The sequence below is a fragment of the Phyllosticta citriasiana genome (genome assembly GCF_038021145.1).
Source record: "Phyllosticta citriasiana strain CBS 120426 chromosome Unknown IWZ02scaffold_6, whole genome shotgun sequence".
Taxonomy (NCBI): domain Eukaryota; kingdom Fungi; phylum Ascomycota; class Dothideomycetes; order Botryosphaeriales; family Phyllostictaceae; genus Phyllosticta; species Phyllosticta citriasiana.
Genome location: NW_027117283.1, coordinates 1,204,619 through 1,230,038, shown reverse-complemented (window position 1 = coordinate 1,230,038; position 25,420 = coordinate 1,204,619). Strand labels below are relative to the sequence as shown.

The window sequence follows — 25,420 nt, the reverse complement described above, 5'->3', positions numbered from 1 at the left end:
TTACTTATAATGATGAAGCTGCTTTTTGTGTTTCTAAAGTTGTTGTTGCTGTTGTTGGGCCGGGGCACCCGATTGACGCGGATTGAGGTGGAAGGCGATATGGGCAGCTAGATGGAAAGATGATTTATTGATGAACTGTCTTGCAAAAGGTCATGATCAATTGGGTGCGGTGGTGTCGTTTATCAGATCAGATCCGATGTGAGGGAGGCGTCGGGTGGATGGCCCTGGCCCTGGCCCTGGCCCCGCATACGTCACTGCCTGCATTCCGGCACCCAGGCGCGCTTCCTCCCCGCCTTCCTTCTTTCTGACTGGAGCCACTCGACAGCCCACTTTCGACATCATCTCGACACTCACGACTGGGCTCTTTTTTACACTAGATTCAGACATTTTCCTTTGAACGACCGCAAGATATTGCCCTGCGCATAAAGCACACCTTTTGGCATTCAGAATTGCTCACTATCTTCCCACTTCCCTTGGTTCACACCTCTGCGAGCGACTTGCTTGTCTCTTCTCGATCCGCGCCCGACAACCAGAGACAAAATTCGCCATCCACCACATAGCGAGCTTGCGACCCTTAGGACGTCCTAACGAAGAGCTCATCTGCGAATCCAACCGACACGACGTCTCACCTCTCTCTCACTCAAACACTTCACCCCAAAGACAAAGACTTCCTAAGTAGCAACAACAACAACGACAACAACGACAACGACAAACATGTCTTCTTCCTCCTCCGCACCCCAGCAACCCCCCACATCCGCCGCCTACGCGCAATCCAACAACCCCGTCTCCCGCAACCCAGCCGAATCCACCACGACCTCTTCCTCCAACACACCCAACACAAACTCCTCTTCGGCCGAAGCCCACCGCACGCCCTCGTCCGCCCCATCATCATCATCATCGGGCGTCCCCACGTCGCTGGCGCGCGGCGTGCACGGCACCGCAGCCGAAGCAGACAAAACGACAGCTGAAGGCGACTCGCGCGACGACCAGGAGAAAATGGCAGCGCCGGGCGAAGGCGCCGTTGCTGATGCGGTGGTCGGCGGGCAGGGGAAGAGTGGCGCCGCGGGAGCGGGGGGGCTGGGGACTGAGGAGGATCTGGGACGGTGAGTTTGTCTCCTCTTCTTTTCATCTACTTTGATTCCTGCTGTCTCGTGCGGGTTTGATGGGTTCGAATATTGAGGATGACAGCTGACGAGTTGTTTTCGTGGTGCAGGAAAAAGGCGGAGCAGGCGCCGTTGCGCGAGGCCGTCAAGGAGGAGAGGAAGCACGACGTTGATGTCGGCGGCGTTTTGGGGCAGAGAGGAGGCCCGGCGAATCCGGTGTCCTAAAGCGGGATTGAGCGAAGAATGGGAATTGGAAAATGACTGGCTTCGGTACAACTGGCGGACGGTGGCTTGAGTGAAAAAGACGGAGGGGGAATCAGACAATACATAGAAGCTTTACCAAGAGAAAAGATACTCGAATAGAGGAAAAATGGAGTTCGTTGGCTCCGGGAATGATTGAGGCTTCCGTTATGCCAATGCCACTACTGGTTCAGTCAGACAGCCCACCAACTGTCTTTTTGCCAGCTTCTCCGTCCGAACATGCCACCTGTTTGCCTAGTGGTGTCCCGCATTTCTCTCTGTCTGCCCTTTTACTATTGCCCTCTCGCCGTGTGGCATCTCAGATAGAAATGAGACAGTGCAGCTGACTGTCCCCGAAAGCCAAACCAACACCCCCTGTCCGCCCTTCATCCTGGCGTCCCGCCAAAAGATGCGCAGCTCTTTCTCAACGTGAGAGCGTGCTCGGTTTCTGCACCGACTAGTACTGGCGAAGTGGGATGTCGGTAGTATGAATTTGAGCGCGACATTGCAGTCCTGCTTGGACAGTTCTTCTCCGTGCCTGGCGATGTGTGTTGCAGGGTTGCTAGAGAGGGCCAAACCATGGCTATGACTACGTCGATGAAGCGGGCGGTTGCCCTTTGTCTAGGACTGGAATCGGGTGTCGATATTTGAGTTGCCGCGGCGAATAATGGAAGCGTCGATTGCACACCCGTGTTGCGCATGACCAACATGATGTGGCAAGGCAGGGGTGAAGAGGGATTTTGTTCAAATCTCGAGTTCGTGGCTTCGGACGCTCAAGTCTCCATGACGGCATCCTCGTCCTCGGTTTTCGTGAGCGGCAGGGGCGAAGGTGTCTGCTCGGGTGTTTTTTGCCTCCCATTCTTGCTGCTGCCGTTTGTTGATGATTCGGCCTTTGCGGCGGCCTTGTCCGACGTCTGCTTGATCCAGTCGTGAAGCGACTCAGGCCCACCTTCGATGCGGACGTGCTTGTCTTCTGCCGGAATGCCGAGGACAGTTCCCTGGAAGCGTGACTCTTCGCCTGTCTTGCTGTGCTTCTTTTTGAGCGCTGTTGTCTCGTCAGCATTCGGACGAAAAGCTGTGTGAAAGATAGGTTTAGTCTCCACGCACCCGTCAAGTAGTCCTCTCTCAACGCGTTGGCACTTGTAGCCACGTCCAATGGTTTGCCAGCACCTGTACCAACATCCAATCCTGCCACTCTCATGATTTCCTTGTTCGCCGGGCCCATGACCCAATCGATGAATTCGCGGACGTCGGCCGTGTCTTCCAGATCTCGCCGCCGCGCCTCCTTCATGCGCATGCCGTTGCGTTCTGGATACTCGGACAAGGGCTTCCTAAGCACCTCTTTCCAAGCCTCTTCGGCACCCGTCATGGACGGAATGAGCAAGCCGGCATCGGACAAGGCCATGCGCACATCAGTCACGGTCGGTACCGGATCATTGTGATTGCTCCACGTGTGGTAGGCGGTGCGCTGAGCCAGCAGAAGCATGTATCGCGCAGCAATGTCGGAGACGGCATCGACGACTGAGGGACGCGCGCTGTGGTAGCCAGCGGCGCGTAGAATATGGAGGATAGCGGGTCGGAGTAATGCGGCGTGGAGCTCTTGAGCAGACATTATGGCAGAGGGTGAGCTATCATCGACAGATCATGCTGGAGTTGCGAGGATAAAGGTTGCGGTGGCTGTTGAGGATGGGAGCGTAGTGAGTTGGTAGTGCAGAGCTCCCGCCCCAGTGCGCATCAAGTCTTGGCGCGGCTCTGAACGGACGTCACCCGTCTTTCTGAGGCAGTCAGAACGAGATTCACAACTGAACCGCATCGGGGTGGCGCCTTCCGCCGGACTGTTCACGACCTTGTAAACTCTATTTGTCGCTGCTGTCTCATCCCGACATGTCATCTCCAGACAACCCACGACCGACAATCATGAAGCTCAAGCTCAAATCCGGATCCAAGTCTGGACCCGCCGGCGCGTCTGACGCTGCAGCTCAATCGCCCTCCGTCCAAACGCCCAGCGCGCAGACTCCTGGTGGCAGCAACAAGATCAAGATCAAATGGGGCGGCCAATCCGCGCAGAATACGCCCGTCAGCGAGAATCCACCAGCACCACCACCACCTGCTGCTGCTCCTGCACCTGCACCGCAACCCGCCGCGCCTGCAAAACCTAAGCGGAAATACACAAAGAAGGCTGACAAGGAAAAGGCTGCCGGCGAAGGTGCCGCCGCTGCTGTGAAGCCCACCAGTCCAAAGCAGTCTCGCAAGAGGAAGAATGAGGGTGGAGAAGATGGCGCAACGGGCTCGGCCAAGAAGACGAAGCCATCTCTGTCGCTCAAGACGGGGCTCCCTGCTGCCGCGGCTGCGAACACAAAAATGTCTCTCAAGATTCGGAATACGCAGCCAAAGACTCCAACGGTGACGAGGATCAAGGTCAAGCATGCGGGAAAGCCGCCGCCGCGTTTGCCAGGCTACGGCTACGACAGCGAGGACGATGAAGCAGAGGAAGACCCCTCCATTGAACATGCTTTCATACTGCGAATGATGCCCGGCCCGGATTGCGATTATCTTGCCAAAGCCATCAGTGAGAAGAAGATTGGTGTGTCCCTTAAGGAAGGAGGCGCAGACGTCTCGTTTCGCTTCTTTGACAGAGACGGTCGGCGAGCTTGCGTCACCATCAAAGGACATCACTACGCGGCATCGTTGCTTGATCTACCGTGTGTGGTTGAGGGAATGAAAAGCTGGGAGCGAAAAGGTGCTTGGTACAAAACGACAGATATTTGCCAGCTTCTGCTAGTCTGGGCGCAAGTGGATAAGGAGGAGGATGCGAGAACCAAGCCGCTTCCCAAGGAGATTGACGACAAGACGTGGCAATACCCACACGGTCTCACGCCTCCCATGCACTACGTACGCAAACGCCGCTTCCGTCCGCGTGTGGCCCGCCACGTCATAGACGCTGTGGAAGAGGAGCTCGAAAGATTGCTCACTGCAGACAAACAAGCTAAAGAGGCCGGCGGCGAATCAGTCTATGAGCTTGTCGACCCTAACAAGCCCGACGAGCCTGACGAAGACGTTGGCGCTTTCGAGGCGTTATTGGCGCAACAAGATCAATCCACCGTGGAAGAGGAGGGCCATCTCTTCGACGCCGAGGGCGAAGATGTCGACGCAGACGCCCTTACGGCCTTGATGGAGCAGCAGCTAGAAGCCGAAGACGAACCCATGGCCAGCGTCGAAGCGCCGCCCACCGCAAACGATATCGACGCCGCGCACGTTGTCGCAGCGCAGGCTCTCGGCGGCGACCTCGAAGTCGGCACGCCCACAGGGGCCGAAGGCGAGACGCCCGGCGCGTCGGCGGCCGGCGGCGACACGGAGCAAGAGGTATCGTCCGGGTCCGACGCCGATGACGACGAGGACGACGAAATCGACGAGGCGGCGCTGGCGGCGCAAGAGGAGAAGGCACAGCTGCGCGAGGAGGTGGCCGACCTCAAGCGCGAGGTCGACAATGCCAAGCAGCAGATGGAGCGCCAGAATAATCCGTTGCTCAAGCAGCGCCTCATGGCAAAGGTTAAGAGCTTGATGAGCGACTTGGAGCTCAAGAAGGCTAGTCTGGGCGATGATGATGATGAGTAGTAGCAGCGTTGAGTGATGGTGCTGGTTCGCATCATTCTTTTTCATCTTTGCCGTGGTATACCCTTTTCGAATGGTACGTGGGCTTTTCTTGCGTGGACATGGCATGGCGTTGAAAGGATGGGGGTTCTCAGATCAAAACTGGGCATTGGGGTTCCTGAGGATACAATTGATATCAGTTCATACGAAATCGGCATTCTTTTATCTTGCTGCCTCCGCGTATCGTGCGTTTGTTTTAAAAATGTGATCAACTATCTGCTGTTGCTTTTGGTAGAATTCATAGACCTCGTCTTCGTCCTCCTCAATTACTTCCCCCACCAAGTTGACAGTTCAACACCTTAGATCTTAGCCGCCTTGGACCCTGGCTCTCCAATGATGTTCAAAAAGGCTTGGTGCACATGCTCGGTCAAGTCGCTGGCCTGCAGCGCCCTGCCCTTGTCCTTGAAGGCCAACCTTGACGCCTCCCTCGTGATGGAGCTGCCACCATACGCAGCCAGAGCCAGCAGCTCGCTCGCGCTTAGGTCACCATCGTGGTCCCAGATGCGGTCCAAGTAGGCCTTGCGCCAGGCCAACAGGGTCGCCAGGCTGCCAGTCAGAGTGTCGCCCTGGCCACCGCTCCTCTTCAAGCCGCCCTCGCCGTCTCCAACGAGCGTAAACTCGCCATTCGAAATGTAGTCCTGCGCGCCCTTTTGGATGATCAAGACGCCGCCAAAGGCCTTGGCCAGCTTCTTGCACAGCTTAGTCGGATCGCCGCTACTCACGTCGATGCCCTTTGCCTTCGCCAGCCGCCCAAACTCGACGACGTTGGGCGTCAGGATGCATTCCTTGTAGCCCTGGACGAGCTCGGGCCGCGTCTGCGCCAGGTACAGACCGTCGGCATCAAGCACGAAGGGCATGTTGCGCGCGCGCGCCTCCTTGATAACAGCTGCGCACACGTCCTGCATCAGCTGGTCGCGCCCCAGGCCGGGCCCGATCACGACCACGTGCAGCCGTTGCAGCATCGAGATGACTTGCTCGCTCACCCTCGACGCCGTCTCGTCGCTGCCTGCGTTCTTCGATTGGCGCATGTACGGGTGCACCATCAGGTTTGGCGAGTAGGTTTTTATCACGGCGCCAGCGCCGGGTTCGCAAATGACGTGGGACTGGACCACCATCAATGGGATATTGAGAAACATTGGAGAGGAAGTAGACATACCATATCTGCGCCCAGCTTTGCGGAGGCCATGGCGGAAAAGTATGGTGCGCCGGTGTAGTCTTCACTGCCTCCAATGACGGCTACTCGTCCCAATTGACCTGCTATGTCTGTTAGCCCCCAACAGGAGCTTGGACATGAGTTTTTGGTGACTGCTTGCCTTTGTGGAAGCTCTCGAGCATGGGCGGAACCATCTTGGACACCTTGAACAAGAGCTCTTTTCTTGAAGAGGCCGCCATGGTTCGTGAATATAGAGCTTATGCAATGGATTGTCGTTCGTAGACGGAGGAGGGCAATTGCAGATTACTTTGCAAGCTAGAAGAGGACAGCATAAGAAGCAGGCGAGGTATTGTAGTCGTGTGTTGAAGTGGTGAGGATGGATTGGAAGGAAGCTCCCGACATGGAAGTGCTGTCGGACTGCCCACGTCATAGCGGGGCTGGAGGCAAGCCACAGCTGTGGCGTTGTTGACGTCCGTATGATCTCCGCCGGTACACCACCTGCACCTCACAACATCAATGGCTTCACGAGAATCTCTAGTACTGATGACTTGACACTTCCGTTTCTTGGGGCTAATCGTGTCTGCTTTGAGGTCTTCTCAAGCCTTTTCCTTTCCTGATCATTTTTTCCCTTCCTTTAGCCCAGGTCAACATGTTGGACAATCCAACAGACCAAAGGCCGCGTATGCTCCTGCTTTGGTAGCTTGCACCATGATCTTCAATCAAAGTCGCAGCTCAATCCGGCCAAAGGGCATCCATCCATGTCCAATCTGAGCCACCAAATCATGAATAACCCAATGGCAATAGCTGGTGGCTCCTCAACTCGTCGAAGCCGGAGAAAAAGGCATGACGCCGCGCTTCCTGAGGTCCTTTCTGAATCCAACCTGCCACTTACCTGCCGTGAGGTCTTCCAGCTTCTTCTTCATAATGCCGCGGTGGCGGGCAATTTGGATCGAGTTTTTGTTGATGATCTGCAGAGCGAGATCGAAGTCGTCGGCGCAACCGATGCCGAGGGAGGCGCAGGTCTCGTGCTCTATGGGGCCCTTGTAAGTGTTGGTCGGACTATTGTAGTTGACCTTAGATGTGGAGTGCGTAGCATTGCTGGAGAAGAGGTCGCGATCTTCGGGCTTTTTGTAGTCGGCGCGGATGTTGTGAGAAGCGTTGAGTGTGTTGTTGTCAGAGTCAGTCGTAGTTTCGGCTTTGACGCTGTATTCATGCCGAACCGAGAACCTGCTCTTGTCCTTGGACTCGTCATCCTTGCCCATCTTGGTCTTGATGTCGGCAACAAACGACGTCAAGCCGCAAAAGTCCAAAACCGCGTCGCAGCGAGCCTTCCACTTGATTGAACGCGCCTCCTTCTCGTCGTGGCGCCTCGCCAGCTCACGGTGGCGCTCAAGGAATTGCTTGATGTTTTCGGAGTACTTCAGCAGCTCGTTAAGCAGCTGAATGGTGCCGGCGATAGTGTCGGAGAGGTACCAGATCTTTTCAATGTCCAGCTCGTTGATCTCGCGGCGGTCGTCAATTTCGATGTGCAGGAGATGAATCAACTTCTCGGCGGAGTGGAATTGCATGCGCAGGTGGGCTTCGAGAGCCTTGGTGTCGTTGGCGGACGGCTCAGATGAGACGACTTCGCGAAACTCTTCCGCCGCAGACTGACAATCAGAGCGGTGCTCTTCGAAATTAGGACATGAGGTCGGAGTTGGCATGAATGCCATTTTTGAGTCGTTGTGAGATAAGTCTTGGTGGGTCAAAAAGGTTGTAGTGCTGGAGTTGGTTGGCGGCGGGCACCAAAGACATTCGGCGGTTGGAAAGCAGTCACCTCAGCCCCCTGCGGTGTCAAAGCGCAATCACAAGCCATGGGTCTGGATTGAACTCGAAAGTACTGCCCAGAACATTCAGTCGTGAGACGTGTTCGATTCGGAGGGGGGGTCCTTGGTGGCTCACTAACCAGGAGGTGCTAGAAAAAATGATACTCCCTGGTTCTAGCTGCCGTTATGGGCACCAGCTCCCCAGGTGCCGTTGTGATAGCGGACGATGGCTCCCTAAACGCAGCTATAATGGCGAACGACTGCGCTCTTGTCATAGCTTTGATGACGGACGACCATTGCCTAGAGGTCTCATTTCCTTCTGTATCCACTTCAATTCTTCTACCAACTTTGGATGTCTTTTTCCATGCTCTTCCATCAGCGCAAACCTACAGTTCGGATGAGGAAAATTCAACGTGATCACGTCATGGAAGATTGCTTTGAAGAGGACAACGAAATTGCGCTTAACTACACTGGCTAGAACCGTCCCTACCCGTCGCCACGTGCTTAAAGGCTGGTGTGTCAACAGCAGAGACAAAGAAAATTGGTGATGCAGTTGACGTGGTTTGAGGTGGTCTCGAGAATGCACTAGAGGTCTTTCCTACTTGGAGGCAGCCATTTGAATCACCATGCTCTATTATACATCTCTAAAACGTCACCCTCATCAGCGACGTTCTAACCAATGTGATTTTTTTGCTTAGAACATACTCCTTTTGAGCCTCCCCGTTTAAGCAGTGAAGCTCTTGGTGAACTCCCTGACAACATCCCTCAGCTTAGCCTCGAGGTCCTTGCTCAGGGCACCCTCGCGGTCAATGGTGGCAAGAAGTTCAGACTCGTTGGTCTTGAGGTGGGAAAGGATGTCAGCCTCCCACTGGAGAATCTTGTTGACGGGAACGTTGTCGAGGAAACCGTTGACACCAGCGAAGATGAGGGGAACCATCTCGTTGACGGCCATGGGAGTGTACTGCTTCTGCTTAAGCAGCTCAGTCAGACGCTCACCACGGTTGAGGGTTTGCTTGGTGGCAGCGTCCAAGTCGGAACCGAACTGGGCGAAGGCAGCGACTTCACGGTACTGGGCCAAGAAAAGCTTGAGCGAACCCGCGACTTGCTTCATGGCCTTGAGCTGGGCAGCGGAACCGACCCGAGAGACGGAAAGACCGACGTTAATGGCGGGACGCACACCCTTGTAGAACAGCTCGGACTCCAAGAAGATCTGGCCGTCGGTGATGGAAATGACGTTGGTGGGAATGTAGGCAGACACGTCACCACCCTGGGTCTCAATGATTGGAAGGGCAGTCAGCGAACCACCGCCGTGCTTGTCGCTGAGCTTGGCGGCACGCTCGAGCAGACGAGAGTGGAGGTAGAAAACGCTGCACAATGTTAGAGGATGCATATCTCAAGTCTGGGAACTACTTACTCGCCAGGGTAGGCCTCACGTCCGGGGGGACGACGCAGCAACAGGGACATTTGACGGTAGGCGACGGCCTGCTTGGAAAGGTCGTCGTAGATGATAACGGCATGCTTGCCGTTGTCCCTAAACCACTCACCAACCGCACAACCCGTGAAGGGCGCAATGTACTGCAGGGGAGCGGCCTCGGAGGCGGTGGCAGCAACGACAACGGAGTACTTCATGGCGTCGTTCTCCTCGAGGGTCTTGACGAGCTGAGCGACAGTCGAACGCTTCTGGCCAACGGCAACGTAGACGCAGTAGAGCTTCTTGGTCTCGTCGTTGGTGGAGTTCCACCGCTTCTGGTTGAGCATGGCGTCGAGAGCGACAGCAGTCTTGCCAGTCTGACGGTCACCAATGATCAACTCACGCTGACCACGGCCAATGGGAACCATGGCGTCGACGGACTTGAGACCAGTCTGCACGGGCTGGTTGACGGAACGACGGGGAAGGATACCAGGAGCCTTCAGCTGAGCACGGCGCTTCTCGGAGGTCTTGATGGGGCCCTTGCCGTCAATGGGGTTACCAAGAGCGTCGACGACACGGCCGAGAAGCTCAGGGCCGACAGGAACGTCGACCTGTGTGAATAACAGTCAGCCTTGCAGTCGGATACGTCATTGGAGCTTCAGAAACATACAATCTCGCCCGTACGCTTGACGGTCTCACCCTCCTTGACCAGACGGTCAGAACCGAACAAGACGACACCGACCTGGCCGGCCTCGAGGTTCATGCACATGCCCTTGACGCCAGAGGCGAACCTGTAAAGCTGTCAATTGATGGAAGGCCGCGTGTCAAAACCGCGGTGGCACTTACTCGACGAGCTCCTCAGCCTGGACATTGCTCATGCCGTGAACACGGGCAATACCGTCGCTGCAATCCAAGTGTCAGACAAGCCCAAGAAATCCCAATGCGCATTCGTCGTCGTTTTGATGATGTTGGCGAGGGAGCGTACCCGACGGAAAGGACGCGGCCGGTCTCGGCGAGGCCGGCCTCCTCCTGCACACCGCGGATCCTCTGCTCGAGGATCGAGGAAACCTCAGTGGGAGCAGCCTTGGCGTCGGAGGCATAGCTGCGGAGGCCGTTGGAGGCAGCGTTGAAGAAAGCGGGGGTGGTACGGGTCTATTGAGGTTGCGCGGAAAAATCGTCAGCGCTCGGGTCCTGCAAAGAGCTCCAGCGCATTGCAGCGACGCCGCCGCAGCGCCAATTCGGGGTCCAAAGGGTCGGAAGTGACAGGACTGAGGTCGAAGAAGCTTGGTTCGATAACGCATCGCGCAGAGAGGCGTGGCGGCGATGAGATTGATGGACTTACCGAAGCAATTCTGCCAGCGGCAGAGATTGCCCCGACGGTGCGGGTGGACTGTCTGAGGGCGTTCCTGAACATGGCTGCGTGCTCAGAAAGCTTCGTTCGATAGCACTGCTATCAATTGAGATTGAAGCAGGGGGAGGAGAGGGGAGAGTGGTGCTCGGTGGGATGGAGCTCTTGGTGGAAGAGGACGAAGGACCCGAGCCTCCTCTCAACTTCGCACTGCCGCTAGTCCGCTTAAGTAAAGCGCCAAGCATCCGAACATCGCGCCCGTCGGCCGGCCACGGGACGGCGCTGACAGCCTTTGGTAGAGGTTGATGGGGGGTTTTTTTTTTTTTTTTCAATTTATCAAGTTTGCTTTACTACGAGCTTCCTTCTATCTCTCTTGCCTCGTCCAAACCCTCGAGCTGTGCTACCCACCACCCTCAACCTCAACACCTCTCCCGGAATGGCACACCCGACTGGGACGAACCCCCCAAGGCATTTACCCGGCTACAACGGCGCTTATGCAGGTTGCGCCTCAACTGCGTGCAAACACGCTGACGGTCGACTGATACCCTGGAGCCACCCAGAGGACCACTAGCGTAATCTTAAATTTGAACCAGCTCCCGTGATATGTCTGCCCAGACCAGTGGATCTGCTGAATTACGTCAAAGAACCATGCACTTCCCGCCGTCCAAGCTATGCTTTTACAAAACCCTCGTCCTCTTTTATGTGCATCCCCTCTACTCACTTGCTGATTCCATTTGCTTTGCCATTCGCGGCTGCTTTCTTTTCCCTGTCCTCGTTGAACTTCTGGAGGTTCTTCGCTACGGCACTGTCGATTCGGCTCTTCAGTTCGGGGCGGTACCCAAAGTAAAACAGGACCTCGAGCCACACAAACAGAGGAGCCAGAAACAAAGCTTGCACAATGTTGTCGAGCAAGGCTGGAGCGCGACCCTCAAACTTGCCATGGCCAACGAATTGGGCGACCCACGAAAAAATGTGAAGGCCTAGCGCCCACCAGTTGGCAGTCGCGCCGTATGTGGCCAGCAGGTGTTGAACGCAGGCTGTGCCCGCAAAGAGGAGCGGTGCAAGCAGTCCTCCAGCTACAGGTTCCATTAAAATGTACAGAAATGAATATAGGGCGGCAAATCCGGTGGCAGCATTGAGCGGGAGATTCGGAACGGAGACGGCCGCTGGAAGAGAAATCGCCGGGGTGTTGGCGAGCTGCGATTGCTGGTCAGTCACGGTGTAGCTGGGTCCACAACGCGCAGAAGGCTTACGAAAAGAAAGGCCGTCATCATGATAAGCGGGACGCAAGTAATGTGGACGCCAATGTTGACCTGGAAAGAGTGTCAATTTGCGCTGGTTGAATCCAACGAGAGGTCATCGTACCGGGTTATGGTGGTAGCTCCCATACTGCGATCGTTAGCTCATGCGACAGGCGCAGGCTGTGCTGAGGTTGGTGCGGCACGTACAAAGGTGAGCTGCTTCTCGAGGTTCAGAGCCATGGTGGAGTGAGGCCGTGTGGGAGCAACAGTAGATAGGACTGGGTGGAGAGAGGCGGAAAGAAGAAGTCCCAAAGCAGAGTCGAAAAATGGCCAGCCGAAGAGGTCTTACAGGAGATATATGGTGACCGAGGTGGTGTGGGCACCCCGTTCCGTGGAGAGCGGACAGACCAAGCCGTCGTTCGTCATGGAGCCGTCGGCTTCTTCCCCAGCCGCAGCTCCCGTCGCCGTCGCCGTCGCCGTCGCCGTCACATGTGCCAGCCGCGCGCAAATATTGCCTGTTCCGCAACTTCAACATCACCGCCTGTCACCTCCAGTCGTACCTTGCCTTACTCGACCTGCTCGTGTCGCCCCAGCGCCCGTCCCCAGACGCGCTGTCCCGCCGTCGCGTGCTCCCTCCTCGTTTTGCAGTGCCGCCGTCCTCGACTGCGGGGTGTGCGAGCGCGTCGTCGGCCTGGACCAGCTCGCTCGGTGCGCACCCGTGGGGAGAGCTCTTCCGTCCAAACTTCCACCCAATTACCTACCACGCCTGCAACTCCCACCACCGCCTTCGATACCTGCGCATCTTTAACCAAGGTCGCACTCGCCGACCGCCCTGTTATACCCCGGCCGCACCACCGCCTGATCGCTCCTCCGACCCAAGCTCGAAAACCGCCGTCTTCAGAGCGCCCCGTTGCGCTGCGCGCCACTCCGGCATCATGTTCTTTCTCCACGAGCTTGAGCGCACCATCACTCTTCATCCATCGTTTCTGGGCCCCAACGTACACGAGTATATCGAGGAGCGCTTAAAACAAGATGTTGAGGGAATTCAGATTGAAAACTACTTCATCATCTGCGTCATGGACTCCCAGGACAAGTCGGAAGGTCGCGTGATGCCTGGAACTGGCTATATTGAATACAACGTTCACTTCAAGGCCATTGTGTGGAGACCCTTCAAAGGCGAGATTGTAGGTTTAGATGCACTGCGGAATACGATCTGGGCATTGACCGGCGTGCAGATGGACGGAATCGTCACTGCTGTCCACGACTCTGGCTTCTTTGTTGAAATCGGCCCCCTCAACGGCTTCGTAGTCTCCAGCGTATGTAATCGAGCTCGAGGCCCGTCGAGGCGCAGGTTCTAACTCCAACCAGATGATTCCCAGCAACATCAAGTACGACGGCAACGCCACTCCTCCACAGTGGACCAACAACGCAGATCAGGTTATTGAGAAAGGCACCCACGTCCGTGTCAAGATCAAGGGTCTCCGTACGGAAATGGGCAACATGTACGCCATTGCGACCATCAAGGAGGACTATCTTGGGTACGTTGAACATCCGCCCCTTCCAACTGTACTCCTGGGGCTGCTGCTTATGTTTATGTCAGACCTCTCAACGAGAACCCGTAATATTTGGGAACATGGAGTTGGATACTCGAACAGGCAAAGTCCGCAAGCTTCGAACCGTTTTGATCAAACGGAAGAGCTTCGACTGTGCGACACTGGGAAGGGCAAGGTTCCCAGACCAACAAGTTTGCCACAGGGCCACATTTCCAGCGCCCTGCGAAACGAAAGCAACGAAGCTACAGATGCTCTCGTCGTATTTTGGGGGCAACAGATCACCAAATAATGCAAAACAATGGACGCGGGAGGCCTTCCGACGTGTCTCCGAAACGATTATGCGTGGCTGTGGACCACAAACCAGCCGATTGATGGAATACATGCAGGATCTACAAGTTTTTCATTCCTTTGACATGTGTCGTGTGTGTTAATGTTGGTCGGTCCGCAAATAGTGATCAATAGCGGTCAATTCGGCGCACACCAATAAAGAGCTCTCTTGGCGTCGCCCGGAGGATGCCTGCATTCATGCCCAACGTGCTCTGAGTAGATAACTTGCAATCCACCAGCCTCCATGCGAGGAACCGACACATTCCAGTCTCTAATTAATTTTCCGGCCGACCAGCGGGCTAGCTGATGGCGGCTGCGCTAAACAATTGCTAGTGTTGTTGCCCACCAACCCCACGACCATACAACCACCGCCGAGAGACTCGCCATGTCCAAGGAGCGTCCCCTCAACGACGAGGAGACGCAGCCACTCACCAAAGAAGTCGCTGATGCGCCGCGGGAATCAGAAGACGGGCCGCGTGCCTCGACGAGCACTGCGTCGACCACCTCGCTAGTCCTCGAGGGTTTGAACGGCGAGTACTCGAAGGCGCGGGCATCCGAGCCATACACGGACGCAAACAGCCCCAACAACACGTCGCGAGGACAGGCATTTGACATTGAGGATGGCCACCACTACGGTCGAGTGCGGCCCGCAGACAAACGACTCCAACGATGGTTATGGATCCTTGGTATAATATGCGCGACGGGGTGGGCATTTGCTTTGGTCGCATTCATCTCCAAAGGCTCCTACCACCACGCCTCGACAAAGCCACACGACCCGGCCGCGACAAGCTCGAGAGGATCCGGACGCAAAGTTAAGCTGGACGAGGTGCTTCGTGGACAGTGGAGTCCTAAAAGACATTGGTTGTCCTGGATAGCTGGACCCAATGGTGAAGATGGACTGCTACTGGAGAAGGGTGGCAAGCACAAGAAGGGCTACCTCATTGTCGAAGATGTCCATCACAGGGACGAAAAAGAAGCTTCTGAACATACCACCGTTCTCATGAAGGGTGCGGGCTTTTACGTTGGGGATAAATGGGTGCAACCGCAGGAAGTCTGGCCGTCGCCGGATTTCAAAAAGGTGCTCGTCATGACGAACAGGGAGCACAACTGGAGACACTCTTTTTACGGAATCTACTATCTCTTCAACGTGGAAACGCAGACTGGTGAGCCCTTGGATACCCAGCACCCGGATGTCAGAATTCAGCTTGCGACGTGGTCTCCGAATTCGGACGCAATCGTGTTTACGAGAGAGAGCAACATGTTCCTGCGCCGGCTAGAAACCACCACACTTACGAGAATTACCAGCGACGGCAGCCCCGACCTCTTCTATGGCGTTCCTGACTGGGTCTATGAAGAGGAAGTATTTAGCGGCCGCGTTGCTACTTGGTGGTCCCAGGATGGCAACTACATTGCCTTTCTCCGCACCGACGAGTCTCAGGTTCCAACGTATCCTGTCCAGTATTTCTTCTCCAGGCCTAGCGGCGCTCAACCAAAGGGAGGTGAAGAGGACTATCCAGAGGTTCGCGACATCAAGTATCCCAAGGCAGGGGCGCCCAACCCGATCGTCAGCCTACAATTTTATGACATTCAGAAAAAGGAGGTCTTTTCCGTCAAAATCGACCAAGACTTCTCTGATCTCGATCGATTGATTACAGAAGTCGTGTGGGCCAAGAACGAGCAGGTGTTGATCCGCGAGACGAACCGCGAAAGCGACGTACTCAAAATCAGCCTCGTCGACGTTCGTGCTCGAAATGGAAGAATTGTGCGTACTGAAAATGTCGCCGCCCTGGACGATGGATGGTTTGAGGTCAATCAAAAGACGACCTTTGTCCCCGCCGACCCAGAAAACGGACGTCCTCATGACGGCTACATTGACATGATCATTCACAACGGTTTTGACCATCTCGGTTACTTTACGCCCTTGAATTCTTCGAAGCCAGTACTGCTTACAGAAGGCAACTGGGAAGTCGTTGATGCACCATCTGCCGTCGACCTCAAGAAGAACTACGTCTACTTTGTCGCCACTCGGGAGAGCTCCATTCAGCGACATGTCTACCGTGTCAATCTCGAAGGTGGTGCCTTCGAGGCTTTGACAGATACTAGCCAGGAGGGCTACCACGATGTCGAATTTTCTAGTGGAGCTGGGTACGCGCTTCTCTCATATCAAGGGCCCAACATTCCTTGGCAAAAGATTATTAGCACTCCCAGCTCTTCGTCGTCTTACTCGAGCATCGTCGAAGAAAATCCCATGCTGGCAACTATGGCACGGCAACACGAGCTGCCAACTCTGGTTTACTCTACCTTCAAAGTCGACGACTTGGATCTGAACATTGTTGAGAGACGTCCTCCTCACTTTGACTCCAGCAAGCAGTATCCTGTCCTATTCTTCCTTTACAACGGCCCTGGCAGCCAGCAAGTCACAAAGAAGTTTTCGGTTGACTTTCAGGCCTATGTCGCTTCTGCACTCGGCTACATCGTCGTCACCGTGGACGGTCGCGGGACGGGCTTCATCGGCCGCAAGGGGCGCTGCGTCGTCCGCGGAAACCTTGGCCACTACGAATCGGTCGACCAAATCCTCGTCGCTAAGATGTTCAGGGAGAAGAGCTACGTCGACGCGGAGCGCATGGCCATCTGGGGCTGGAGCTATGGCGGCTTCATGACGCTCAAGACACTGGAGCAAGACGCGGGCGAAACGTTCAAGTACGGCATGGCGGTAGCGCCCGTAACCGACTGGCGGTACTACGACAGCATCTACACGGAGCGCTACATGCACACGCCGCAGCACAACCCTCAGGGCTACGACCAGGTCGCCATCCGCAACACGACGGCGCTGGCGCGGAACGTGCGCTTCCTCGTCATGCACGGCGTCGCCGACGACAACGTCCACTTCCAGAACAGCCTGGCCTTGCTCGATCGCCTGGACCTTGCGGGCGTCGAGAATTACGACGTCCACGTCTTTCCCGACAGCGACCACGGCATCTTCTTTCACAATGCAAACACGATCGTCTATGATAGTAAGCTTTCCCCTCGTTCGTTGTCTCGTGCTCTACCGTTTGCTGACTTGCCCGTAGAGCTGAACAACTGGCTCATCAACGCTTTCAACGGCGAATGGCTCAAGACGGCCAACCCCAAACCCATCTCCACAATCGATGGAATCTCACATCGACGATGACGAAGATACTTCGAAATTTCTAAAGAGCATGGAATCGCAATCGAGGGATGAATTTTGCTTTTTTATTTCCTTCGGTAAAGGCACGGGAAACGTCACGGCTGCTTCGCAAGAGATGCTGCACTATGAGGCAGGGCAGGCAGAAAAGCAGGCAATTTCAAAGAGAATGGGAGTTTTTCAATCTGTCATGTACCACTACTGTCACTATACCACTTCTTACGCCAATGCGCACCAGAGTGATCTGATGAGTTTACGGATGTTCCCGGCTCATTGATTGCGTGCCAAGATTGTCTTGACAGACAGCCGTGGACAGCACAGGACGAGAAGCGCAGAAAAGCAGAAATAAGACGCTCCGACTGGATCCCAACACGAAGCATGTGCACAAGTCAAGGTACAGACTCAGTTGGGTGGCCAAATACAGAGTTTAGGAAAGGGATTTATCGCGGAAAGATTGGAAGAGGGACTCACACACCAACTCGGCCGAGGCGCTGCGGCTCGTTCAAGAGAGTTTTTCTTTTTTTTTTCTTTTTTTCTTTTTTCATTTTTTTCATTTTTTCTCTTTCTCTCTTTTTTTCTTTTGAGCAGATTGTATGGCGACTTTTTGTTGGATAGGTAGACTTGGTGGCTTCCCTTGTATGCGCCCTCGCGCTGAGTAGAGTGTGTTGTTGTCTACGCATTGGCTTGCCTGTCCTTCACCACCAACATGATCGTCCACCCAGGTGACCGTTTGCCAGACTAGCCTCGTTGCTCCTTCACCCTCTGCGTGGATGGACGCGTAGGAGGTATCCACCCGCGCGCCTTCCGTCCATCCATCCGCGTGGCTGCGCGGTTGGCTGCGGATAAGGGAATGGAAGGAAAGGAAAGAGACGACGGAACCGTCTCACCCACGTTGATTGCGCAAGCGACAAGTAAGATAGGTTGGTACATTACCTCCCTTACCCACCTTACCGTAGCTGCCGGCCGCCCTCCGAGCTACCCGTGGCGCAAATCGCGAGGGCTTGTCTCAGAGAAGGAGTAAACTCATACTCACCGGCGTTAGCATGATCCGTCGTCCAGTGAGCAGGCAAGACGGCAGACGGATCGTTGTTTCGATCCGGCATGGCGTCCCGCGTCGAAACCAAACCAATCTTATGCGTCCTTTGGGCCTGCCTCTTGCTTTCGTGTGTTTTGGAGCCGCAGTGGGTGGGTGGTCCGTCGCTAATCCTCTGCCGCTCGGCTCGACACGGGGCCTCCCTTTTGCCTCTCCCGCCGAGCCGCGGTATCATTCGCTAGGAGGTGCATGCGGAGAGAGGCGTTGGGAGGCGAATGAAACGCGCGTCTGCATCCAAGTGAGGTTGTGGGGGAAGCATTGAGCCAGAACGGTGGATGAAGATGATGGTGTAGAATTTCTGCTGCATGTAGAGCCACATGATTACTGGAAACAAGCGTTGGTATGGTATGGTGAATTCGGCCCACCCAGCCAGCCAGCGAGCATGGAAACATCCCGGAAACGCCTGAACATGAGATAGGTAAATAATGCCGTCCCAATCTCCAAATCAAGCAAAGCGCGCCAACGCTTCTGCAAATCAGTCGCTGCCGCGGTATTCTACCCGTTCAAATTCGAAACATGCTGCTCCGCCCCGTCTCTCTCTAGTAAAAGAAAAGCACTACATTAGTTGTTTCAATCCTTCTCGTCGTCAATTTCTGAGCGACGGTCGTGAATGAAGCCCTGATCTGTTTCGAGGGCTCGGTCCAGCGGCAACCCCTCGACCCAGAAGCTGATGACAAAGGCGAGCGCGCCGACAGCGCACATGACGATCCAGACGCGGCGCAGCGCGAAGACGTAGGCGAGGCGGAGATTGTATTTTTCAGCGCTGTCGGGCATCGACTTGATGACTTGCACAAGCGCACTGGCATCCCTGGAGAGGTCTCCTGCTTGCGCGGCGAGCTCCCCTCCAAACGATTGCAGCTTGCTGCGCATCTCGTTCTGGAAGACGACGCCGCCAATGGCAACGCCAATGGTTTGGCCCAATGCACGCATGAATGTGAACAAGGTGACAGCTGCAGCTTGGTCGGCATTGGAGGCTGCGGCTTGTACTGCCATGGCCATGCTGGGAAAGAGGATGCCGGTACCGGCACCGGGGATTATGTTGAGGAAAACGAACTGAATGACGGTCGTGTTGACGTCCATGTAGATCAACAGGCCGTATCCAAAGGTGGTCAGGAACCAGCCTGACCACAAAGCCCAGCGGTAGCGGCCAGTCCAGGCAATGGCAATACCTACCACAATGGCGGCTGGAGCGACTGTAAATGTTTGGGGGAAAAGTGCAACACCGGCGAGGACGGGCGAATAGCCCTTGACAGCTTCGTAGTAAAATGGTCCGTAGTATAGAGCGCACCAAAGTACGAGGCCGTGAAGAACAGTCTGAGCAAAGGCCGAAGCACAAGTGCGGTTCTTGAAGAGATGAGTCCTGATGATAGGGTTCGTAGCGAATCGGTCCTCGTAGATGACAAAGCCGACAAGAGCAGCGCCGCATACAAAGAGAGGGACAAGCGTGCGCCACGAGTACCACTCGTACATGACGCCGCCCCAGGTGACGGGAATGAGGAAACCTGTTGCTGATGCTACGAAGACGACAATTCCGATCCAGTCGATGGATTTCAGTCTGTCGATCAAGTCGCTGGGTCGATGGTGGAGGTTGAGGAAGAGCAGGACGAGAGGTGCGCCGACACCTATGAACGGAAGGTTGATCCAGAAGATCCATCTCCAACTCACATTCTCGGAGAAACCACCACCTAAACTGTATGTTAGAACAGTCAAAAGTGATCGAGGAGCTGACCTACCCAGGACCGGTCCTGCGACAGTACCAAGTGCCCACACTGCACTGACAACACTCATCCATTTGCCTCTATCCCGCAGGGGAACCATGTCTGTGACAATGACCTCTTCCAGGACCAGGATTCCACCACCTCCGATACCTTGAATACTACGTCCGACCAGAATGACTCCGAAGTCGTTGGCCAACGCAGCCACAATGGCACCAATGCCGAAGAATATCAAGGACAAGATCAGGATAGGCTTGCGTCCAAAGACTGTGCTAAATGTTCCCAGGACGGGTTGGAACACCGTACATGTGAGAAGGAATGATGTTCCAGACCAGAATGCTTCAATGGCAGATCCGTTGAGTTTCTTTGCCATTACCTGCATGCGAATCAGAAAAGGATATCTTGGATGGGCACACTGAAAAGAGAAGAACATACCGGGAGTGCAACTGAAATGCTGGTTGCATCTAGAGCCGCCATCAAAGATACAACGCTAAGCGAACCAAAAGCAACATAGAAACGCCAGCCGGGCTTGAAATCTGAAAGCCGAAAATTCGTCCTCGAAGAACTGTTCTCGTCGTCGTGTTCAAAGTATGATAATCTTCGTGTTGGTAAGGCAAGGACTTCGGTGGAATTGAAACTGCTGAAGTAGTGACCGGAAAAGTGCCCAGACTTCATGGAAAGGGCTCTCGAGGTTGGTGCCGTTGTCAGGGCTGATTCCGGTATTGATGAATACAAGGAATCATGGGTGGATGGCGACAAGAATTGCGGGTGCTCCTCGCCCACATGGTGTGATGGATACGACATGTTGGGCGGAGGCGACATGTTGCTTGACTTGTGACGCTGTACAATGTAGAGGGCTTCTCAGTTAAGTACAAAAGAATGTGCTAAGTTTGCCCTGATACCTCCAGTTGAACCTAAAGACGGGGGCGGAGGAATGGACTGCAGACTAGACCGTTGGGGACAGAATAGAACAGACTGGTCCAAGCGGTTGGGCTTATACTTTGGCCATGCAGTGAGACTAGTACAAGTACTTACTGGGCGATGACCGGCAATTGTGTTGACATATGACGCCAGTGGGACAAGGTCAACGGCCCAGATATGACAATAGTTTCGGCTACATGGGCAAACGAATGAGCTGCGCGTCGCTCTCAAGCTGGCGAAATCCAAATCTTGGTGTTGGACTTTGTTTCTTCTCCGGGACCCTTCCTGGCTCCGGCGGATCCGAGACTACATTTGAACGGAACAGAACGTGGCTGCCATTGGAATCTTAATCGTCCCAAACAGCGGGCCCACTGCACCACCTCATGGCGCGGTCACTGGGTCAGGAAATTAGAAATGTTGTATACCGCTCTCTTCAGGGTCTCATGCTGGCCCAAGCCGTGCCAGATCTGCACAGGGGAGCCGCTATCCGCACCCACAGGCCCTGGGCAGGACCGCTCGGTGGGAGGTAGCTGCATGAGCTGGCGACTGGTGCTGAAAGGTGCGTAAAACGACGTGGAAGCAAAAGTTTTAGCGTTGGTGGAGTGAAGTCTGCCACATGTGGTTGGGAGGCTGGGAGTGGCGACTCAAGTTCCTATTCGCTCTAGGCTTAGCGCCATGATGGCTAGCGGGCCTGGACGTCTGTCCGCCTCTTCCGTCGAAACCTCTCAACAGCTATTCCGAGCACCACTCTCACAACCCGATTCCGTAGTCGCCCTCTCTTTCTTCAGCGCCATGATGAATTCTCTGATATCCACGTACGCTCGCTCGGCTCGCCACCCGGATATAGCTGACGAGGCACGGCACGCTCGGCCAGCCCTCGACCGAGATTCCCTCAGGATTGGATGGCTTGTTGTGACGCTAAGCTGATTTACTACTCTTTTCTCTTGCTCAATGTGCCGGAGGCAGTGAGTGCAACACTTACCTTCTTTGTGTCGCAGCACAATATCAAGGCATTCACTGCACCGAGGCGGCCGCCGACCCCCCTCTCTGCCTTGTTCTGTTGGCACTACCTTCGCTTTCACCAAATGGCATACCTAACATGATCGCAAAGAAACGACGCATCCTGCGTCATAAAAATATATCCGTAAGCCCCAGTCGAGTCCCAATCGCGTCATCTTACGTCTGCCCTCTTTGTCCTCACATCGCCAAGCACTTGATCCGGAATGCTTGTGACATTCCGCACGTGGACCTTCAAGGTCCTTTGTTTTGGATGAAGACGGTCAAATGTGTTTGCAACACTCGCCTTCATGATGCGAAGGTTCCTAGCCTGCTCCTCTTCCATGTGAAGAAGCAGTGAATGATGCCTTACAACCACCCAGTTGCGCGGCCTCTGTATGGGCCGGCTTCACAGTCGTTTGACGGCGCAGAGAAGCAGGTTCCTTCTTTTAGAGATTTTGTAAAGACTGTTCCGCCGTCAAATTCACCACCACAGCAGCCTTCGCCAATCCAGTCAGGCCAATCTGTTTTTCAGCTGCCAGAAACTTCATCCCCAGGCTCAGTCACGACCCCGAATCCACATAGCAGCATCTCGGGAGAATCCTCTTGGACAAGACCTTCAACATGGGATTATGACGACGCTCAATCTAAGCCGGAATTCGAGGTGCACTCTCCAGATGGCATTGTCCTGCAACCCGAAACTTATGTTCCACCCTCGCGAGACCAGGCTGGTGCGGATCGAGGCAAAGGACCTGGACAGCTTTTTCTGGAGCCAAGGGCATTTGATCCTCTCCTACCAGATACTTCGCCACTCCCAAGCCCGGAACCTACAAATCGCCATCCGTTTGAATACGAGACCATCGTGGAATTTTCTCCGAGACCGGCGTCAGGAGGATCACCCCCAAGAGCACCGCTTCCACCAGTGCCCTTGAAAGTGCCCGACAAGGTCAAGGGAACTTCTCTTTTGGAGAAATTTCCAGCTCCTCCATCCCCGTCGCCTTCTGCTAATGCGAAGGAGAGCCAACCCGTTACTCCAAGCTCCGTCTATGGAACTCCTGATCGCCGCGGCCAGTCAGTTTCAAATCACGGCTTGCAAACCCCAGATTCGACGCCAAGAGGCCGCAAAACTACACGAAATGGCTCGCCTGGAGACAGAGGGCTGGCGCACCAGTTCTCCATCCGCATCACGTCACCAAAGAAACTTGTTCCACGGTCTGCAGCTCCTGGCGCCAACGACGAGTGGGAAGACTTTGAAGAGACCACGAGGCGAGTGACGCAGGACCGAATTTCTCATGATTATCACAAAGCTTTGGCGGAGCAATATCGTGAACTGGCAGCTCCTACACCCGATGTGTTTGAGGATGATGATGAGACCCCGCCATTGGTCCGTCACCCCGTCTCTCCTGACGACTCCAACATGGCACCGCAACCTCTGAGACTGCAAAAGGGTCCGGTGGAGAGTCCGCGCGATATCGAAACGATCAGCTTGGCAAGAGCTTTGAACGAATTCGACGGAGTGGACCAGGAACCGCAGCCGAAAACGCGGTCCCCGTCTCCACCACGACGCAGAGCGAGCGTGCAAGAGAAGACTCCAGCTCTGGCCACCGGAACCCTCCAGATGATACTGCCATCCCAACATAACCGAAAGCCAAGTGAGACTAGCGCCACTAGTGGTGATATTCCCATCTCTGCGCCGGCTGAAACCACCACCTTTAGCGTCAACGAGACGGCACCGGTGAAGAGTGGACGATCAAATCCAGCCAGATATAACAGACAGCGCCCTCGCAGTCGCGTGTATCCTGCTACCAAGAGATATTCGGGCATGTACGGTTCTCGGCCTCGCTCTATAATTCAGCCTGCAGAAACCAAGAAGTCCAAGAAGAGCAAGAAGAAAAAAAAGGACAAGGCAATTGACAAGTCCACGCCCTACACGGCTCCGCTTCCTCTAACCCTGCCTACTACACTATCCACCGAATCCTCTCCTCGACCCTCTGCTGAAAATCGCCGGCGTCTCCCTCCGATATCACCAATTCCTGGGACGCCCAGGTCCACTACCGGTCGTCCATCAACTCCATCAACGCCATCTGCGTTTGCCACGGTCAAAGGCACGACTCTCGCGCAAAGACGCCTTCGGCCACAGGGTCCAAATGCACTCCAAAGATCAGGACTCAACCCACAGCAGCCGCTGGCGCGGCCGCCGGCACCTCTGCACCTAAAATCGCACTTTTCACAATTTTCCTCCTCATCGGCCGCCTCGCCTCCAATGTTTCTCTCTCCCGCCCCCACAACCGCTTCTTTGGCATCCAAAAGCCCGCGTCTTCCTCTGTCGGCAGGCAAGACGCCTCACGCACCCTCACCGCTCCAGCATGGCCTTACCCACACCCAGCTCTTTACCCCTGGGATCGCTCTCACAACGTCAGAGCCAAGTCCAAACCCCTCGCCGCCTCTGTCGGCACCGGCGAATGTCGCACGCACCCCGAGCCCATCAGTTGGCTACCCGCGGCCGATGACGCGTGCTGAACCGTCCAAATCGGCGACATTGGTGCCCACATCTTCGTCGATGAAGCCGCGCCGAAAAACAAAATCAAAAACTGCGGCAGCAGCACTGTCTCTGCGTCCACATCACAGCCCCGGGCCGCCACCCCCTCCGCCCCTTCCTCCGCATGACTACAGCCCGCAACCGCGCATGCTCTCCCCGAGCTCCTCAACTCTGCCCGACTTCTCGCCGCGCTCTGCGCCGCTACCGCCCTTGCCTTCGGCGTCGTCTTCCTCCTCTGCCACGACGACGTCGACATCGTTGCCCGTGACGCCTGTTTCTGTGTTGGCAGACGACGCGCCTCGGCGCTCGCTCGTCACTCCTGGCCTTTCGCTTATGCGCAAGGCTGTTGAGATGCAGCGGGAGCGGAAAAGAGGCAAGGCACGTGAAGAGTTGAAGCGTAGAATCAAGGTTGTTGGCGTCGATGATGGTGCCAGTGCCGAATCAATCAGTGCTGGCGGGGCTGAAAGGAGCGCGGCGGGTCTGGGTAAGGGAAGGGTAGAAGTTTTGCAGGGAGAGGAGGGAAGATTGAGGGATTGGTTATAGGACTTGCAAGTACGTCTCAATGCAGAGTTGCAGCAAGCAAAGGTCAGATGAGAAATATCTTGTTTCGGGGAAGTGAGTTCAGGGGACGGACTCTTTGCTTGTTTTAGAGGAAGAGACAAGGTCTGTTATGGGGAGCCACAACCCCTTACCTACATCCTCCTGGAGCTTCTACTTGTCACAACTTTCACGTTACGTCTGCATGTAAAAGGCACAAGAAGAAATGCACTTGTATTGATTGGCCTTGAGAAAAGAACGCTGACCCTATCCCTGTATCATGAAAACCGCTCCTGTCAACCCCTCTGTTCATCATTCATTCCGCGATGACCTCCACCGTGCGCATCTCTGCATGCTCGAGTAGCGTGAATATGCCCGAAAAGCTCATCGAACCTGGCACGAGTCTCGTCCTGCTTTCGCTTGAGGGCATCGAATTCCGCGCGAGAGATCAGGCCATTGTCCTTGTTACCTTCTTTATCGGGCATCGGGATATCGGCCAACAAGTCGGGGAATTCCTCGGAATCTTGTCGTTCGTCCCGCTCTGTCTCCATCATGACGGAATCTGCCTCGGCGTCGTGCTCCGAAACTTTGCGAGCTTTGGTGATGCGGGGATCGTCCGAA

The 25,420-nt window shown here is 55.2% G+C and overlaps 10 protein-coding genes across 10 annotated transcripts; 4 read left to right on the top strand and 6 right to left on the bottom strand.

Moving 5' to 3' along the window:
- Positions 1–570: 570 nt before the first annotated feature.
- Positions 571–1,412, top strand: IWZ02DRAFT_258588 (uncharacterized protein). Its single transcript, XM_066763294.1, has 2 exons — positions 571–1,103; positions 1,214–1,412. The coding sequence occupies exons 1-2, from the start codon at positions 715–717 to the stop codon at positions 1,326–1,328; spliced, it is 504 nt and encodes a 167-aa protein (XP_066623133.1). The 5' UTR covers positions 571–714; the 3' UTR covers positions 1,329–1,412.
- Positions 1,413–1,903: 491 nt separating this feature from the next.
- On the bottom strand, positions 1,904–3,118 carry IWZ02DRAFT_258596 (uncharacterized protein). Its single transcript, XM_066763295.1, has 2 exons — positions 2,451–3,118; positions 1,904–2,388 (listed from the first exon to the last, which is right to left on the bottom strand). Exons 1-2 carry the CDS (start codon positions 2,953–2,955, stop codon positions 2,117–2,119), a joined length of 777 nt encoding a protein of 258 aa, XP_066623132.1. The 5' UTR covers positions 2,956–3,118; the 3' UTR covers positions 1,904–2,116.
- Positions 3,119–3,260: 142 nt separating this feature from the next.
- Positions 3,261–4,958, top strand: IWZ02DRAFT_377368 (TAFII55 protein conserved region-domain-containing protein; the record flags this gene model as incomplete). Its single annotated transcript, XM_066764947.1, has 1 exon — positions 3,261–4,958. One exon carries the CDS (start codon positions 3,261–3,263, stop codon positions 4,956–4,958), a length of 1,698 nt encoding a protein of 565 aa, XP_066623131.1.
- A 335-nt stretch (positions 4,959–5,293) lies between these two features.
- On the bottom strand, positions 5,294–6,386 carry IWZ02DRAFT_377427 (Ribokinase-like protein; the record flags this gene model as incomplete). The annotated part of the gene is made up of 3 exons (XM_066764949.1): positions 5,294–6,097; positions 6,151–6,277; positions 6,301–6,386. 3 exons carry the CDS (start codon positions 6,384–6,386, stop codon positions 5,294–5,296), a joined length of 1,017 nt encoding a protein of 338 aa, XP_066623130.1.
- A 576-nt stretch (positions 6,387–6,962) lies between these two features.
- IWZ02DRAFT_432901 (uncharacterized protein) lies at positions 6,963–7,859 on the bottom strand (the record flags this gene model as incomplete). The annotated part of the gene is made up of 1 exon (XM_066766246.1): positions 6,963–7,859. One exon carries the CDS (start codon positions 7,857–7,859, stop codon positions 6,963–6,965), a length of 897 nt encoding a protein of 298 aa, XP_066623129.1.
- Positions 7,860–8,514: 655 nt separating this feature from the next.
- On the bottom strand, positions 8,515–10,459 carry IWZ02DRAFT_258579 (ATP synthase subunit alpha). The gene is made up of 4 exons (XM_066763293.1): positions 10,210–10,459; positions 10,034–10,154; positions 9,367–9,974; positions 8,515–9,319 (listed from the first exon to the last, which is right to left on the bottom strand). The coding sequence occupies exons 1-4, from the start codon at positions 10,239–10,241 to the stop codon at positions 8,677–8,679; spliced, it is 1,404 nt and encodes a 467-aa protein (XP_066623128.1). The 5' UTR covers positions 10,242–10,459; the 3' UTR covers positions 8,515–8,676.
- Positions 10,460–10,930: 471 nt separating this feature from the next.
- IWZ02DRAFT_450888 (uncharacterized protein) lies at positions 10,931–12,446 on the bottom strand. Its single transcript, XM_066767493.1, has 4 exons — positions 12,160–12,446; positions 12,077–12,100; positions 11,965–12,024; positions 10,931–11,908 (listed from the first exon to the last, which is right to left on the bottom strand). Exons 1-4 carry the CDS (start codon positions 12,190–12,192, stop codon positions 11,429–11,431), a joined length of 597 nt encoding a protein of 198 aa, XP_066623127.1. The 5' UTR covers positions 12,193–12,446; the 3' UTR covers positions 10,931–11,428.
- A 441-nt stretch (positions 12,447–12,887) lies between these two features.
- Positions 12,888–17,004, top strand: IWZ02DRAFT_377734 (dipeptidyl peptidase IV N-terminal region-domain-containing protein; the record flags this gene model as incomplete). The annotated part of the gene is made up of 6 exons (XM_066764962.1): positions 12,888–13,136; positions 13,188–13,268; positions 13,321–13,630; positions 13,651–13,828; positions 14,166–16,846; positions 16,904–17,004. 6 exons carry the CDS (start codon positions 12,888–12,890, stop codon positions 17,002–17,004), a joined length of 3,600 nt encoding a protein of 1,199 aa, XP_066623126.1.
- A 1,657-nt stretch (positions 17,005–18,661) lies between these two features.
- Positions 18,662–20,481, bottom strand: IWZ02DRAFT_376773 (major facilitator superfamily domain-containing protein; the record flags this gene model as incomplete). The annotated part of the gene is made up of 3 exons (XM_066764908.1): positions 18,662–19,776; positions 19,825–20,182; positions 20,242–20,481. 3 exons carry the CDS (start codon positions 20,479–20,481, stop codon positions 18,662–18,664), a joined length of 1,713 nt encoding a protein of 570 aa, XP_066623125.1.
- Positions 20,482–21,836: 1,355 nt separating this feature from the next.
- On the top strand, positions 21,837–24,965 carry IWZ02DRAFT_258445 (uncharacterized protein). Its single transcript, XM_066763292.1, has 2 exons — positions 21,837–21,871; positions 21,938–24,965. The coding sequence occupies exon 2, from the start codon at positions 22,085–22,087 to the stop codon at positions 24,803–24,805; it is 2,721 nt and encodes a 906-aa protein (XP_066623124.1). The 5' UTR covers positions 21,837–21,871; positions 21,938–22,084; the 3' UTR covers positions 24,806–24,965.
- Positions 24,966–25,420: the final 455 nt, after the last annotated feature.